This window comes from Monodelphis domestica, chromosome 1 (genome assembly GCF_027887165.1).
Source record: "Monodelphis domestica isolate mMonDom1 chromosome 1, mMonDom1.pri, whole genome shotgun sequence".
Lineage (NCBI taxonomy): Eukaryota > Metazoa > Chordata > Mammalia > Didelphimorphia > Didelphidae > Monodelphis > Monodelphis domestica.
The window spans coordinates 204,564,190-204,580,174 of record NC_077227.1 but is presented as its reverse complement, the minus strand read 5'-3'; the positions used below and the strand labels follow the sequence as shown (position 1 = coordinate 204,580,174).

The 15,985-nt window shown below is 38.5% G+C and overlaps 1 protein-coding gene across 8 annotated transcripts in view; it reads right to left on the bottom strand.

Moving 5' to 3' along the window:
- Positions 1 to 4,691: 4,691 nt before the first annotated feature.
- The window catches only part of MGA (MAX dimerization protein MGA), a 94,298-nt gene continuing 83,004 nt past the window's right edge, over positions 4,692 to 15,985 (bottom strand). For all 8 annotated transcript variants that reach the window (XM_056810299.1, XM_056810297.1, XM_056810301.1 and 5 more), the window contains 4 exons: positions 14,075 to 14,186; positions 13,584 to 13,814; positions 11,144 to 11,320; positions 4,692 to 8,689 (listed from right to left, as the gene is read on the bottom strand). In XM_056810299.1, coding sequence (XP_056666277.1) covers positions 7,407 to 8,689; positions 11,144 to 11,320; positions 13,584 to 13,814; positions 14,075 to 14,186 — 1,803 coding nt within the window. In that variant the 3' untranslated portion in view covers positions 4,692 to 7,406. The remainder of the gene's footprint in view (positions 8,690 to 11,143; positions 11,321 to 13,583; positions 13,815 to 14,074; positions 14,187 to 15,985) is intronic.

Sequence of the window (15,985 nt, the reverse complement as noted above, 5' to 3'; positions counted from 1 at the left end):
ACTAAAAGGATGCTGGTTCCCTTTATAGAAATATTTAGAATGAGTGGGGTTGAGCTTGAGATTGTATATCTAGTTGGAAATGGCCTACTGGGATTGGAGTTAAAGAGGGGAGGTGAAGAGGAAGAAATAAGCCTTTTTATGTGCCTACTGCTAAGAGTAATGCTGATTTTTAAAAATACTGAATTTCCTCATGATGATTCTGTAAGGCAGACAGTACTATTGTTCTTGAGGCAGATATTAAAGTTATTTGTCCAGGATGTCCGGGGTCATATCTGAACTTGTCTTCCTGACAAATCTATCCACTGGATCACCTAGCTACCTCCTGGATGGCTGACTAGGCTTGATGAAGAGATTTCGTTCAGAAACATCTGTACAAAGAGAATGAAACCCCTCAGGAACTGAAGTGACCGAATAAAAGAAAAAGAAAGCTTTAGGCAGTCTTGGGTTATAGACTTGGAAAGTGAGATGTGGATGATAATCCAGGAAAATTAACTGGGGAATCTGATAGAACCAGGAGAAAGCAGCGTCACAAGAAACTACAAGAGTCAAATGCTGCAGAGAGGTCAAGAAAAATGGGGATTGAAGTCATTAGATTTGGCAATCAAGAAATCATTACCTGAAAAAAGTTAATGATTAACTTCAGCTGAGTGAAGTTGGAATCTAGACTTTTGAAGGGTTGAAAAGGAAAAGAGGCCACTGAAGGTTTTAAAATTTTATTCATAAGTCTAGCTGAAAAAGAGAAATATATAGGATGATAATTTGAGGTGATGGTAGGGTCAAGTTAGGATTAAATAGGAGATTAGAGATTTCAAAGTAGTTGATGGAAAGTATGATCATATGGAAAATCTGTAAGACAGGATGTACTCCAATACATGTAGAGGGCACCTCTTCAAGGACTGGGGTAAAGGGAAGTAAATGATGTTATGAGTATTATAAGGTATCAAGAAAGCAGAGTTTCAGTAGTGTATGAAATAAAGTCGGGGGGGGGGGGAAGAGTGGGCAGATGGAAACCAAGATCAGCCTGCTCAGTATAGGTTAAGGAATTGGGAATAAATTAATTGCCCTGCTACACTGGAGACCTAGCTGAGATATGAAAACGCATTTGTAGTCAATTTTTCCATTCCTCATACCTGTTTAACTGCCACTTGATTTTTAACTCCTCTAGTAGAATGAAAATTTTTATTTTTGGTCTTTTTACACTGTCTGCCCAGGCCCTCGTACATAGCCCTTATAATTTAAGCTTGTTGAATGCTGAATTAAGAGGACCAGCTCCTGACTACACATGTCAAATCTAAGCCTTGCCCAATTCTTCAGAATTGTGGATATAAGAATTAAATGCTTTGTCACTCTTCATCACCCTGCCCAATTTCTTTTAACCAGGGGGAAACAAGGGTCCATTGTTCAGGAATACATGCCCCCCCCCCCACCCAAGACTTCTAATCAATCATAGGCAATCTATACACCATATAGTCTACTGCAAGAGATTTGTGACCAGGTAGAAAGATGCAGCTCTAGGTGACAGTAAAATTAGGTGGAATTGGAACTGATTGAATGGCTGTATTTTAAGAGAGGCAACCATGGAGCAATTTCAGCTTGGATGAGTTTCTATAGTGGAATGGCAGCAGCTTGTCCTTTGTTTTGTTATGGTCAATATTTATCATCTGTGGTTTAAATAAAACCATAATTGTGGGAGGATAGGCACACTGATGAACTGTTAGTATACCTGTGACCTGGTACAACCATTCAAAAAAGCAATATGGAATAAAGCAATTAACATGACTATAAAATGTCCATACTCTTTGATGGAGATTCCACTACTGAGCTTACTCTAAAAGATGATAAGAAATTCCCACATACATTATTAGTTATTAATATGTAACACTTTTTGCAATAGCAAAAAATTGGAAACAAAGTAGATATCTTTTGTGTAAGGAATACCCAAAGAAACTGTGGCACATGAATGGAATATTTCAGTACTGTATGGAATGATGAGTGGTGAATATAGAAGTATGGGAAGAGCTACATGAACTGATAAAAAATGAAGTAAGCAGAACTAAGAAAACAATATCTACAATGACAACCAATGTAAATGGAAATACATACATAAAAATTTAAATGAATGTTGAAAAATTATAAATTATGGTTTGAAAAAAAGATAAGGATATTCCCAACTTCTCTGCAGAGTTGGGAGGTTCAGAGATGTTACACATTGCAGAAATTTTCCATTATTTCAATGTATTGATTGTTATATGGAATGACTCTAAAAGGCATGGGGGGGGGGGGCTCTGATCACATTAAAAACAAAAGAGCAATGAAAATTTAAATTAAACCTTTGATGGAATACATAACTAGTTTGCAAATGACAAAGTTGTGAGATTCAAAAAAATAAAAAGGGATAGCTGGGTCAATTATAGTAAAATGAAACTTAACAAGCCAAAGTGTAAAGTCTTTGTAACTTGGGTTAAAAAACTAACTGCCTAAGTACAAAATGGTAGAGGCATCTATCTATATAATACTTTGGGGAAAAAATAAGGGTTTTAGTGTAGTTCAACCTCAGTAACTTAACAGTGATATGTTTAAAAAAAACAACAATATTTAATCTGCTTTTGAGAGCAAGGTCCAGAATGAACTAGGCGATTATCCCATTTTCTTTTTGCCTTGTCAGGGACCATTTATATAAAACCCAAAGAACTTTTCCAAATGTTAGCTAACCAAGTTCATTTCTAGATACTCCACTTTAATAAGGACGTGATTAAGTGCAATATATGTAAAGAGTCAGTACAATAAAGAAAGGCCTTTAAATCCTGTCATTTGAAGATTATCTGAAGGAATGACTGGGGAGGTTTAGTTTGGAAAACTTTTTAGGGGGAAGGAGGGATGATGCAGGAGGGAAATGGCTTGTCATATAGAAATGAGATTAGACTTGGACCTACAGAACAAAAATAGAACCAATGATTGATAGTTCCAGAAAGATTAGTCTAATGTATTCGTGTGGCAGGGATCTCCTTTTCAATCAAGGAGCACCTACGTGCAGGCATTTTGTTAAGTGATGAGATACAAATACCAAATGAGATAATTCTTGACCTTGAGGAGGATGCATTCTACAATTCAATTCGAGGTAAAGAAAACCTAATAATTAGAAAACTAGGAATGGACTAAAATTTGTGAATTCTCTCTCGAATTCTTGAAGTGACAGCTAAATAATCATTAGGTAGGCATGTGGTAGTATATATTCTCCATTAGGAGATGGCCTCAAAGTGCCTTTTCAACTCTTGAGATCTTATTAACACCTTAAAATTTTTTCTTCATTAGTGGTGATGGGCTGAGTGTGAAATACTGCATATACTATAGAAACTACAATGGGGTTATTTTTTTAGCCCTTATCTGTGAGAAACTGATACTAAATATCACTTCTAAGGCAAAAGAGCAGTAAGAGCTAGCAACTGGGGGATAAGTGACTTGCTCAGAATCACATAGCTAGGAAGTGTCTGAGGCCACATCTGAATCCAGAGACATCCATCTCCAGGCCTGACTCTATCCACTGAATCCAACTCATCCTTTTTGATGATTAGTTTTGTAATCTTTATTACAATGATGGGTTCTCTGTGTAGAAGTATGGGGAATGATATATTTATACGGTAAAAATCTTTAAAAGCATTAATAAACACATTTTAAATTTAAATTATTGAAAATGTTAACATTTGTAACTCTAAAATGCTACTGAAAACGAACCACAGCTACAATAATTTCTCTGCATCCTAGCATCTCTGTAAAATTCCACTACTGGCAACTTCATATTTTGTAATGAGTAGTTTGCCGAATGAATAAGCCCAAGTACTTTCAGTGGTCTCTCACTACCTAAATCATTTAAAAAAGTAATTGATCATAGGACCTTGTGTTCCTTGTCATTAGGCATATTTCTAGGAGGTAGGTATGTCTGATTGTCTTCAAACGTTTATCCTTCAACTTACCTCATATCTCCCTCTCAATCTCAACCAGACTTTCAGAGCAAACCCCAGCTAAATTCCCAAATCAAAAGAGGCCACACATGTCCCTCTTTCCTTTATGTTCAAAACACTTTTTACTCATTGAGTATAAGCTATTTAGCCTCCAGCCCTCAAACAGCATTTCTAACAATATTTTGATTTTTAAAAATTCTACAAAGAGAAACATTGGCATGGCATTCATATAATGGCATGTTACCTGTAGGTAATGATCACAAAACAAAGGCACTAATGGAGAACAATATTTAAAGGGACTCTTCAGTGAATCTTTTCTATAAAGGGAAGAGACTTTCTGCAAATTTAATAGTGGGTTTGTTAAAGTAAACCATTCCTGTTCATTTTTTTTAAGTTGTCTTTCATGTCCTTTGTAATTAAAAAAAAAATTAAAACCGTGCTTTTGCACAATGTACGTGCCAACTATATAACTAGTTTCAGTTCACTGTAATACAGACTTCCTCTAAGACTTAGATATTTGAGATAAATGCTATATGAAATTTTATAGCCACAAGAAAACTGTTGAGAGTGTAGAACCAACCATGCCTTATAATCTCAACACTCTCCACCAAAGGTACTGTAGGCAGCTTCCAAGAATAAGGCCAGTCAAGGATAAACTTTCTGTATTAAGGTCTATCTCAATATTTCCATCCCCCTTCTCCAAACCAACACAAACCTCCCAATAGCAAATCCTGCTTTAATTAACATGATTGATTTATTTCAGGTTTATACATTATGCCTCTCAGTCACCAAACATTTCCTATTGTTAAGATTTCTAAAAAAATAATCATTTTTCAAAAGCAGAAAAGAGGGAAAGTTATATTTTTAATATATAAAAGGAAAAGCTAAATTTAACATTATTATATTCTTAAAAACATTCCATCTATTTACAGATGTGTAAAAAAAAACAGGATTCTTGGTCTAGCAAGAACATGCTCTTTGCAGGGTGGGGGTGAAAGCCCACTGTCCTGATTTCATAATCCCTCTCCACACAGCTATATCTTTCATAAATCACACATGTAATTTTTATTCAATCCCGTAGAATAGGAGTAAGTCTGGAACCAATGAGGAGCCACTGAAATTAGTGGGAGAAGAAGGGGCCCTTGGAGATTTCAGTTTGCTGGCAAGTTATAGAACAAGACATGCAGACACTTTCTCTCTCTGAAGCCCGAGTCCTTCCCAAGTTGGCCTTGCCAAGTATTTGGCAGTTCCAGAGTACTACACTACTGGGTAGTACACCATTTGCAGCAGTTATTCCTGAGAACCGCAGGCCACCTATTCAAGTCTTCATGTCATTACACAATACCAGAGCCAAAAATGTCCTCCAGATAGGAAGAATTTGTTTTCTTCCAAGAAAGAGAAAGAAAAATGTTTAGAGTCTAAAATGCTCCTTTTATCCTGAGGACAATTCCCTCGGTTACTGCTGAGTGGAACCTCCACTAACAGGCACCAAAGAAGTCTGGAGAAGCCAGAAGGAACAGTTAGGAGGGCACAAGCAAGGGAGGCAGATGCTGGTCTCCTTGGCTAAGGCATTGAATGAAATCTTTTGGACATGGAAAGGGGAAAAAGGTGAGAAGGGGATATCCTTCACCTTCTTTCTTCATTTGGGAGCAAGGAGGTCAGAGCTCAGGACTTCTAGGCCCTAGCATTAATAGTACAAAACCAATAAAGCATTAATTATTACTGGGCTCTTACTTTGCCATTTTCTTTGTGTATAATAAGATTACAGTGAAGACATCCCATTCTTTCAAGATTGGCAGGAAGGATGCCAAACATAGAAGTTAGAATTCACCTGCCCAAACCATTCTAAACAACCTCACAGTCCAGGTTGGGAAGATATGCTATGTGGGATGTAGGGTAAAGAGAAGAGGGGAGGGTGAAGAGAGAGCACTTCCTAGGCACAGCCCAGGAGCTTCAAAAGCTGGAAGCCATCTTGTGTTAGTGTTCCACAACACAAGGAAATCCTGCCAATGAAGGTGGTGAAGACAAGGGTTACATTCCGAAATACAATTACGTAAGAAAGGCAAAATGCAGCAGCTAGATCCCAGAGTCAGTACAATTTCAGAGCAGTGATTCTCACTTCCAGGAGTTTCTAAGAGACTCCTCAAGTGCACCATGATTCCTACTTATTTACAAATCAGATAGGAAAAAAAACATTTCTATACTCATTACAAATCTCATCTCTTAGTGAAAACTTCAGCCTTTAAGGAAGCTATGAAAACAACTGTGTACAAAAATATAAATATCTTTACAGGCTGTCAGGCCTTAACAACCTGATAGCTTATGAATGAAAAGGCTCTATATATCATTGAATCCATGGTGGCAGAGAATAAAAAATACATCTTGTGATTCAAATACTGCCCTATTTCCCTGGTAATGAGTGTCTGCTATGACTTTTTAATATTTTTGCTATACAACCCTGTGCAAGTGCAGCAAAACCTTGTCCAAGCACCATTCTTATATGCAGAGGAGACTAGTTTGATCTAGCAAACAGCCCCATTTTTTTTTTTGGCTGCTGAGGGGGAAGCATACCCTCCATGAATCAAAATCATATCTTAGCAGGGTTGTCACTGGAGTGACTTGGGGGAGGGAAGGGAAGGAAAGAAAGGATTTCCATGCACATCCTAGGAGTCCTCCAGGAGGTATTTTCCAAGGTGATAAGATGCTAATCTAGAAGCCCATTAGGAGAGTAAGAAAGAACACAGCTATTAAATGAATTAGGCCAATTAGCTTTGAGACATTTAAAAGCTTCCCTACTTTGCCAAAGGCTTGGGCTTACAGTAAAAAAGATGTTGGAGTGGAAGCTTATGATATTAGGAAAGTGAAAGTTTTTGCTGAGAAAATTCTTCACTTTGGTATTCCATATAATTTATTCCCTCTACCCTCTATCTCCTAAAATACCAGTAAGTTCCTCTGGATTCCTTTGCACAAGCTCACTATGTTTGTTCCTTGGGTTCTGCAGAAATTTCAGACACAAACAACCCTATATCTGCATAGACAGTTCACTGTACCAGGAGCAGAATTCATAGCAGCTCCTCAGTCTTAAGCAGCTTTTTCTCTGGGAGGAAGAAACCAGGGGCTACTGTTTCTTTTCCCCCATGCTTGGAAAAACTCCTTGGTAAAAGAGGTTCCCTATGTCCAGCCAGGACAGATGACCATCCTCCCCCAGAGAATAATGGAACCCAGCACCAAAAGTGAGGTAACGATCTTTAGCATGATCAGAATTTCATAGCACTGATTCCAGGGCCAACACTTCCCACCACCTACCCCACCCTCAAATTATAGGACCATAGTCCCATGACAAAAAAATAAGAAGATGCCTACAGAAGAGTGAGCAGGAGGCAGTTTTTTTCCCTTTACAGCCTTAACAGTCTTAGGCTTTTGCACTTCAATTCAAGACAAACCATCTCATTTGCCTGAAGAACTAGAGGAGGATCCAGAGTTACCCATTTTAGCCACCACAGGTGCTAATGTTGGCATCACTTTGTTCTCCTGTCCTTCTTGATCATTATGGCCTGGTACTGTGGTTTTCAGCCCAACTGGCCCTCCTTTGGCAACTATAGGTGCCAAGCAAGGCATCACTTTGAGACTCTGTCCATCTACATCACTGGGAGGATTAGCTAATTTTAGTCCTAGTGGTGCCAATTTTGGCATGGGTCTCCACAAGGTATCTGTGCTGCTACTCTCTTGACCAGTTTTCATATGAAGAATGGGGGGTGAGGACATGTTTTCAGACTCAGCTGGGAGACTGGAGGTCATTTTTCCAGTATCACTGGCCCTCCTTTGGGAAGGAAATGATTCTTTTATCTCTGGATCAATGACAATCTTGAGGACATCAGTTTCTGTAGGTTGCCTTTCACCCTCAGCAAGGTCATCATCCTCCAAGTGCAGGAGAAGGGGACTAATTGAACCACTGGCTTCCTGTACCTCAGGCAGCTCTTTCAAACTACTCCCAAGAGTACCAAGCTGAAAAGTAGCTCGGTTGCCAGAGGCCAGTTTGCTAACAACAGCCCGTCGGGCATTTGTCAACCTAGGGAATTCTGTACCTATAGAGCTGGGGAGCTCAGTCATGCTGGAAGAGTCATCATTTAACTGCTGATTGAGGAAGGTAATCTCATTTAGTAATGAGGTTAGTGTCTCATCTGTGTCATCCTCCTCCTCCATGCTCGACAGAAGCTCCGTAGGGTCCAGTGCTGCTTCTTCAATGGCAGAAGCCACTTTTCTGAGCTCTGTCTCTATATTTGAATCCTTAAGATCTTTCACCTGCAATTTATGAAATGGGATCTCCTTTAACTTCAACCTCTCACCTCCTGATTCACTTTCTTTCCTCCTACATTGACTTCCACTCACAATTCCTCCAGAAATTTTTCTGGAGAAGGTCTCTAGAGGTGCCTGCACACTAGAAACATTGACTATTTGTGGAAAACTAATATCTTTGTTTTCCACAAAATCCTGTGTTTGCCTTGGCACTGTTCTCCCATCACCATGATTGTTTCCAGAAGAGATTTGTGTCAGGTCTTCAAAAGATGTATTATCATTTCTAATGGTTTCTTTTAGTGTCTGGTCAGGTGTTTTGGCAGGAGGAGCTTCATGAGGATGTTTGCTGGAATCCACATCTAAGCCAAGACCTCCCTCTGTGGCCAGTGAGGTCACATTAACAATCCTGGGCATCATAAACAAGTCATCACTTTCTGCAAAATTAAGAAAAGCAGAACTCATTATTAAGATATACAGTGGTGTCCCCATTATCTACTATCAAATACACTGACATTGAAAGTAGTTATATTCAAGAATCACCATTCAATCACCACTCTACCCTACTTGTCCCTTGAAAACAATAGTGTATCTTAAAATATTGGGCCTAGGCTAACAATAAAAGAATGTCAATTAAGCCCTGGACTTAAGAAAATCTTCTTACATTCCACTTTGATAAATTTAGTATCCTAGTTCAATGAAATGCCTCCCATGTCCACCCTCTGGCTTGTTCCAAAGATCTATTCCTTATCCTAAGACAGTTACCCCACTTCATATGCACTGAGGAAAATGGAGCTTCAATGAAAGAACCCAAATTGCTGAACTGTTAACTCAAAGCAGGTTCAGGGCTGTTGTCATTAAAAGTCCTAGAGTTGTTATCACTAGAAGACAGCAAGACTGAGACTAAGGAGATGGTGAAAATGACTTTCATTTGGAGAGAAACTGGTATCCCCAAAGGCTATCCCTAATAAGTGCCCTTTTATATTTGCCTTCTACTTCATAGGTGTGAGAAGCACTGATACTGGAAATCCATATTGTACAAATAAACAAAGCCCTGTGTAATTGTTCTTTCATTTTCCCTACAAAGCTTAGCATTTAAAACCCTACATGGTGAGGATGAAATCTGAAAATGAAACATGTAAAAAGGTCATATGACCAGACTGAGGAACTTTGGAGTAATAAAATTAAAAAAGAAAACCTCCCTCAGCTCTTTTTCTTCTCCCTTTATATTATCTGTATTTCCCCTACTTTCCTACCTTCTTCCCAAAATGATCTACTACAGACACATCCATTTACTGACATTTGAAAATCAGACTGTTAACTGGAATATAGAAGATAGTAATGTATTCTAACAAGTCTCTTTTGGTAAATTAGCAGGTATCTCAAATACTTCGTTGATTCATTTACAAAATTCTCAGATTTCCCCCCCTTTTCCTCTTTAAGATAATCATTCAGGGAGGAAAAACTGTCCAAACAATAACAAAAACGGATTCACTATTATGACCTGCTATTAATTGACAAAGTGTTACCTCTTGACATACACACACTCTCCCCCCACCCCACCTTTGAATTAAGATGTGCTTCCTTTTCCATTGGCTCTTGCTATTGAGAAATGAAAATACAAGCCTTCTGACAGGAGATCCTCTCTGACAGAAATAATATACATATCTATGTAAGAACCCATTCCTACACCTGCTCTGTCATTAATTCTCCTAGGTTTGAGGAGTAGCTTTCTATGCTTTTTCTTTTAATTAGTCTGTTTCAAATGTACTGAGTTTCTCCTACCCAAAATTTTATTTTGCTAGAAATCATTGAAGCATATTCTTTTCAAAGTAATTGAACCAATAAATTCTCATCTAGAAAAATCTGTGTGTGTGTAAAGTAATTACACATGCACATAAATACCTAAATTCTGCATCTGTTAAAACTATTTAAGTATCTTTTTTTCATCATGGGTTGAATTTCTAAATGCTAACCTATCTCTCCACTCAACATATAGTGAGAAGGCCATCTGGAAGGCCCTTCCCTACTACTTTGAGCTAATGAGAAAGTAACAACAATGATGCTTCAAAGATTCCTATGGTAATGATTTAAAGAGAGAGTCAAAACAAATACATTTTTTTCTCCCTTTCAATTAAAATGTTGCAAATGTCAAAAGTGGGAAGAATCAAAGAAAAGTATTAGGAACACAACAGCTTAGGGAGAATGTAGAACAGGGATAATGAAGTTCCTTCTGTTCAGAAGGGAGTACTAGGAGCTATTTTTTTGCCTTTAGACATAACTTTCTCACCTTTGGACTATTATATTTAGATGTGGGCATTTATACTTCTATAATCAATAGTAGATGTGAAGCCAAAGCCCCCCAAGCCTAAAACAACCCAGTAAGTGGAAATGCCCAGCAGCCTCATGTCTATAGCTATATACTTTGCCATGAGGCAGAAAGCCAGTCAAGTGCAATTTGATTTCATTCCAATAATCTGATTTTATATTCAATCCCCAAACAGCAACCACTGTAATACCAGTCTATAACCACTGAGAAAGTAAGCTAGTTCATCACAGTGATTTTCCCTTCTGGTTCATCACAGTGATTTTCTCTTCTATCAAAAGAGATTCATTTTTCCATTCTTCTAGCCACCCAACTTCCACATGGAAGCAGTAAGTACTTCACAACATGCTTCTTATCTCTAAAAAGTTCAAAAGCAAACCCCAAAAAAGGCTTCTGGATCATTTTAACAGGCCAGACCAATAAAACCACAATGACAAAATCAAGCAAAACTACACCTAAATAGGATGATGGAACAAATACTAACAAGACAGAAAAAAACCATCATGTGCAAAAGCTTCTGCCACTGAAATTCCTTCATAATGTAGGTATGACAGCACTGACATACCTTGCTGCACCACAGCACTGTTGGTAACTTGAGGCTTCAGTTCACTTTGTAATAGAGCAGGAGAAACAGTTACCATTGGTCCTGAGACTAAGGGTCCCTTTAAGGTGAGTACTTGCCCTTGTGGAGTCATCACGAGACTGGCAGTATTATGTATTGTGTGAGAAGGTGAGATCTTTTCTATAATGAAGATCAGATGTCAGTTAGGATAGAAAGTCTTAAAATAAACCTAAGAGTCTAGTTTAAATATCTAAAAGTGTTGTTTCTCTTAATAGGTAAACAAAGCTTAATTTTAATGTAGTTAAGGTAGGCACATCTAGGAATATATATGTTTTTTCTAATCACAATGAAACCAGGAGTTAATTTTGGTTCCTTTTTTACTGTCCCTTCATAGGGAGATGTTTTTCCTACTAACAAACCTATCTTTGAAACTGTAAAAAAAAAAATCATTATTTAAATTGCAAAGTTTAAATTCCTTTTGAGAAGAATTTTAGGTAAAGAAGATGCTACCTCTCTGAATCCAGAAACTTGAACTGTTGGAGAAGCCACCCTCCAGACCACAATTTGCACAAAATTGAACTTTGGGTGTGGTTGATTGAACATTTATTTGTATCTATCCTTTCATGCCAAAGGGGACTGCCCCCTAACTGGCTTTTTGTCAATGCGTTCAGTAATTATTGGTTTTTTTTTTCCTTATCCTCAAATTATTGTAATCTTTAAATTGATTATGTTTTTATGATCCTTTGGGGAAGGACTTCTTCCCAGAGGATCAAACGGAGGATTGTAAAATTGAGATTTGAACTCTGGACTTCAATCCCCACAAGTCCTTGCTCCACTTCCCCAGAATGCTTTGTAATCTCATGGAATTCTGAGGTGGGCGCGATCGAGACGGTACTTAAGCTGATTGCAAAGGCTTTTGAGTTCTCTCTCTTTTTGGACTTCCATTTTGGAGTAGACATGGCTCTTTCCATAATGTAGGTGAGGTCTTGTCTAGGCCTCTGGCCTAGGCACGTTTTCCTTATCCTGTATTTTCTTTAATCCTTAATCCTTAATAAACCTCATAAAAATATAATACACTTTGCAGAGAGAAACTAATTTCTACCTGCCTCAGTCTCCCCTAAATTTTAATCTTTACAAAACTACTGATTCAAAGGAATGCTTTGACAATAATTTTAGCAAATAATTTAAAATCTTACCCAGTTTTCCAAGCTAATCAAAATGTCATAATTAAATCTTTATGGAAATCTAGTATAAGGTAGTGTATTATCTTGCATTTATATAGGATTTGAAGATTTGCAAAGTACTTCACAAATGCTTTCATTCTGTCCTCATGACAACTCTGAGCTATTATTAATCTCATTTTATAGATGAGGAAACTGAGGAGGAGGTTATGAGACTCAATGAATGTCACACAACTATTAAGTTTCTGAGGCCAAATTTCATTTCATGTCTTCCTTACAATTCTCTCTGCCTCATAGATGTCTAAGTATAGAGGAAGGAGCACATTATTGGCTTGGAGCTTTAAGTTTTTTAATTTTAAAACATGGAGGCTGGACTAGACTATTTCTGAAGTCCTATTCTGTTCTATAAGTCTATGAATTGACAAATTGTGAAAGGAAGCCTCACTTGGGACACTTTAGCACAGTTTCACCATAACTATTACAATAACTCTCATTAATCATTTAAAAAGTTCAATTTAATTATAGCATTTGAAAACTTTTATTTACTTATTGGCTGATTAGTTGACTTCTTTCTAATCTACTTGCCTAATACTATCTTCGAGTGAAGAAGGAACAGAAATTTAAACTAATCTACTTTGCTCCCTATTGGTAGAAAAGGGATATCAAATAGAAGCTCTAAGTAAGAAACCATCTTTCTCCTTAAATCACAATTATAATTTGGGGTTGCTATTTATCTAGGCTATCCCTAGAGGTACTAGGAATCCAATATACAGAGAAACTACTACTAGTATTGAAAAACCAAGAACTGAATGTAGCCCAAGTCTGAAATCAGTATCTTCAGTGTCTCATTCTCATTATAAAAAGGACTGTTTCAAATTAACAGATAATTGATGCTACAACAATAGACTGAGTTTTTTGTTTTGGGATATGGCTTTTTGTTTTCAACCACTATGCCATCTTACTAGAAACCAAGGAACCAAAATACTCATAATTTAGATTTGCATAAAAAGTAGGTCTTTGTTATCAGTTATGTAAGTCTCCTTTTAGAATTATGATTAGAATTGGGGAAAAAATTATCATGAGCAACATATATTAGAAAGGGAATACTAAGAAAATCTATTTTAAAACAAATTGGATACATGATATTGTTTTAAGCAAATTTAATAATAGAAGAGCAAAATAAAAGCCAAGATAAATTGTTAAGTTCAGCAAACTAGATTCCTTTATAGCTCTCTTGAAACAGCCATGCATGTGTTTCCTACCTGTAGACTGCCCTCTTTTTCTGGCAAGTATCAATGGCTTCCCCCGTCTGCTGGTCATGACTACTTGCCCCAGCTCTACAGAAGTAGAAGCTCCTTCCTGCTGTTTGACTGCCCGAGGCGGGATACTAGACTCATCCTGGTCCAACTTCTTCTTTTTCTTTTGTGCTTCTAATGCTTGCTGTTTGGCATAAATGTATTCCAGCTTCTTCAAGACAACTTCTTCTGTCTTACCTATATGTTAAAAAGAACCTAAGCAACTTTCTCACATTATCTACAGACCAGATAGCAATGAGAAACATCAAGTGAAATCTATTTGCTTAGTTACATTAACAAGCACAGTTTTTGTAAGGCATCACTGGCTGTACCTCAGAAGAAACTTCCTCATGAGTTAAAGCCAGAACACATCTGATCTCTTTCAGAAAATAAAAACTGTCAAGGTTTGCTTCTTCCTAGAGTTACTTTTTCTTTTCTTCCCCATCTACAAGTCTTACCTGAAAGAGAAGACACTTTGCGGATCAAATTATTACGTTTTCGAGTTAAGAGGTTTTTCTGCCCTATCAACTTGTCTGCCTGGTCTGTTAGTCCCTGGATCTCTCCAAAGGCCTAGGAAAAAAGTAACCATACAATGTCAATCAATTCACTTTCTTTGAAATAGTTTTCTATTAAAAGTTTTATGATGAGGATTGCCATCATAATCAATATAATAAAGCATTAAAAGTCACACATAAAAGAAAACTTTTAAGATGTTATTATAAAAATGCAGAAAGTATGGGAGTACAACTATCCCTCACTATATCGTGGCTCAGTTATCACAGCTTCACTGCATCATGGGTTTTTAAATATAAATATTTAATTTATTTTATAATTATTGTATTATATAATTATATAATATAAACATTTTATATATATATATATTTTCTGTATTGTGGAGTTTTTGCTATATCACGGGATGGGGGGAGAGGGGAAGGGGGCTCTCTGCTCCCTACCTACAGCCCAACCAAGACAAGGTGCTTTGGACAACAGAACTGAGTAATAGGACCCAGAGGCACAGGATGGCTAAGAAGGGAGAATACCTTTCTATCCAAACCTCTGGGATGAGAATGAGCTTGGGGGCAGGAAAGGGTTCCAGTGGACAGAGGACTGAGGCCCATAGCCCTAGCTCCTGTAGTTCGTCCTCTCCCCACCCCCATCTTCAGGGTGGGGTGGGGTGGGGGGAAGCTAGGGCTCAGACGTGCATTTGCCATGAGGAATGAGGCCTAAGGACACATAGCCAGGCTGGGGCAAGAACAAAGGGTGGAGGGATCCTAACAGGCTTGCCCAATATGGGAGACTGTCCACAAAGGGAGAAAGAAAAGGTGCTGAGCTGGAAGCCTTTGGGGAGTCAGGACTAGGTTGGAATGTGGGTGGCCAGGAGTGTTGGGAGCAGAGAAGCTGAAGGGGAAAAGGGCCTGGCATATAGGGGAGTCACCCTGAATGAAAAGGAGAGCAGACACCAATGAGTTCTCAAAGACACATGCACAATATTAATAGAATATTTCCAAGAACACCGGGGATGGTGGACAGGGCCCCTAGAAGCCCCTTCCCTATCATGCCCAGCCAGTCGGGAGACAGAGAGGCTCGGCCACCCTGACTGCCCCTTTCATGCTGGAAGGTCAACTGGCTCCATCCCTTTGACCTCAGATCACCCCTTCTGTCCCCCTTGGGAAAGACGAGCTGACTTGAGACAGAGATGATATTCCTGGGATGGGGGGGTGGGGGTGGGGGGAGGGTGTGGAGGATGGGGGGGTGGGGGTGGAGGGAGAGTATTGAACTAACTCCTAACCAACAGCTGGGGACCCATGGGTGCCCCTCACCAGTTCTGTATCCTGGGTGCTGATTGGCTCAGTGGTTGTAGCATTGGTCTGTTTGCTCTCCTGCTACTTTGTGGATTTTCACCTGTCACAGGGGTGTCTGGAACATAACTCCCACAATAGGTATGGGATCACTGTATTTTGTTATTTTTAAAACTATAGCTCTGTGTTGGTGAAAATGTGGTACACATGCCCAAGGGGGCTGCCTCCATTCCCCCTCTCCATGGTAACTGAAGAAAATTTTCACATGCCCCACCCCTCTGTCTAGCAGCCCAATACAAGCTCTTCCTCCCTTCGCTGTCTGGAGTAACCCTGGGGGCTCATAGACAGCTTGATGGTGCAATTTTAGCATATGATTTCTAAAAGGTTCGCCAACGCTGTTATAAGATGGTTGGATTTTATACTACCAATACTCTTGCTCATTATTATTTCCAAAACGTATCACTAGCTGGTTAATATACTGACATGGAGCTATTCCTGTGGGATATTCATTTGGTAGATTCATTCAGTGGTTGATAATACACAACTGTAAAACATTTAATGCCTGAATGT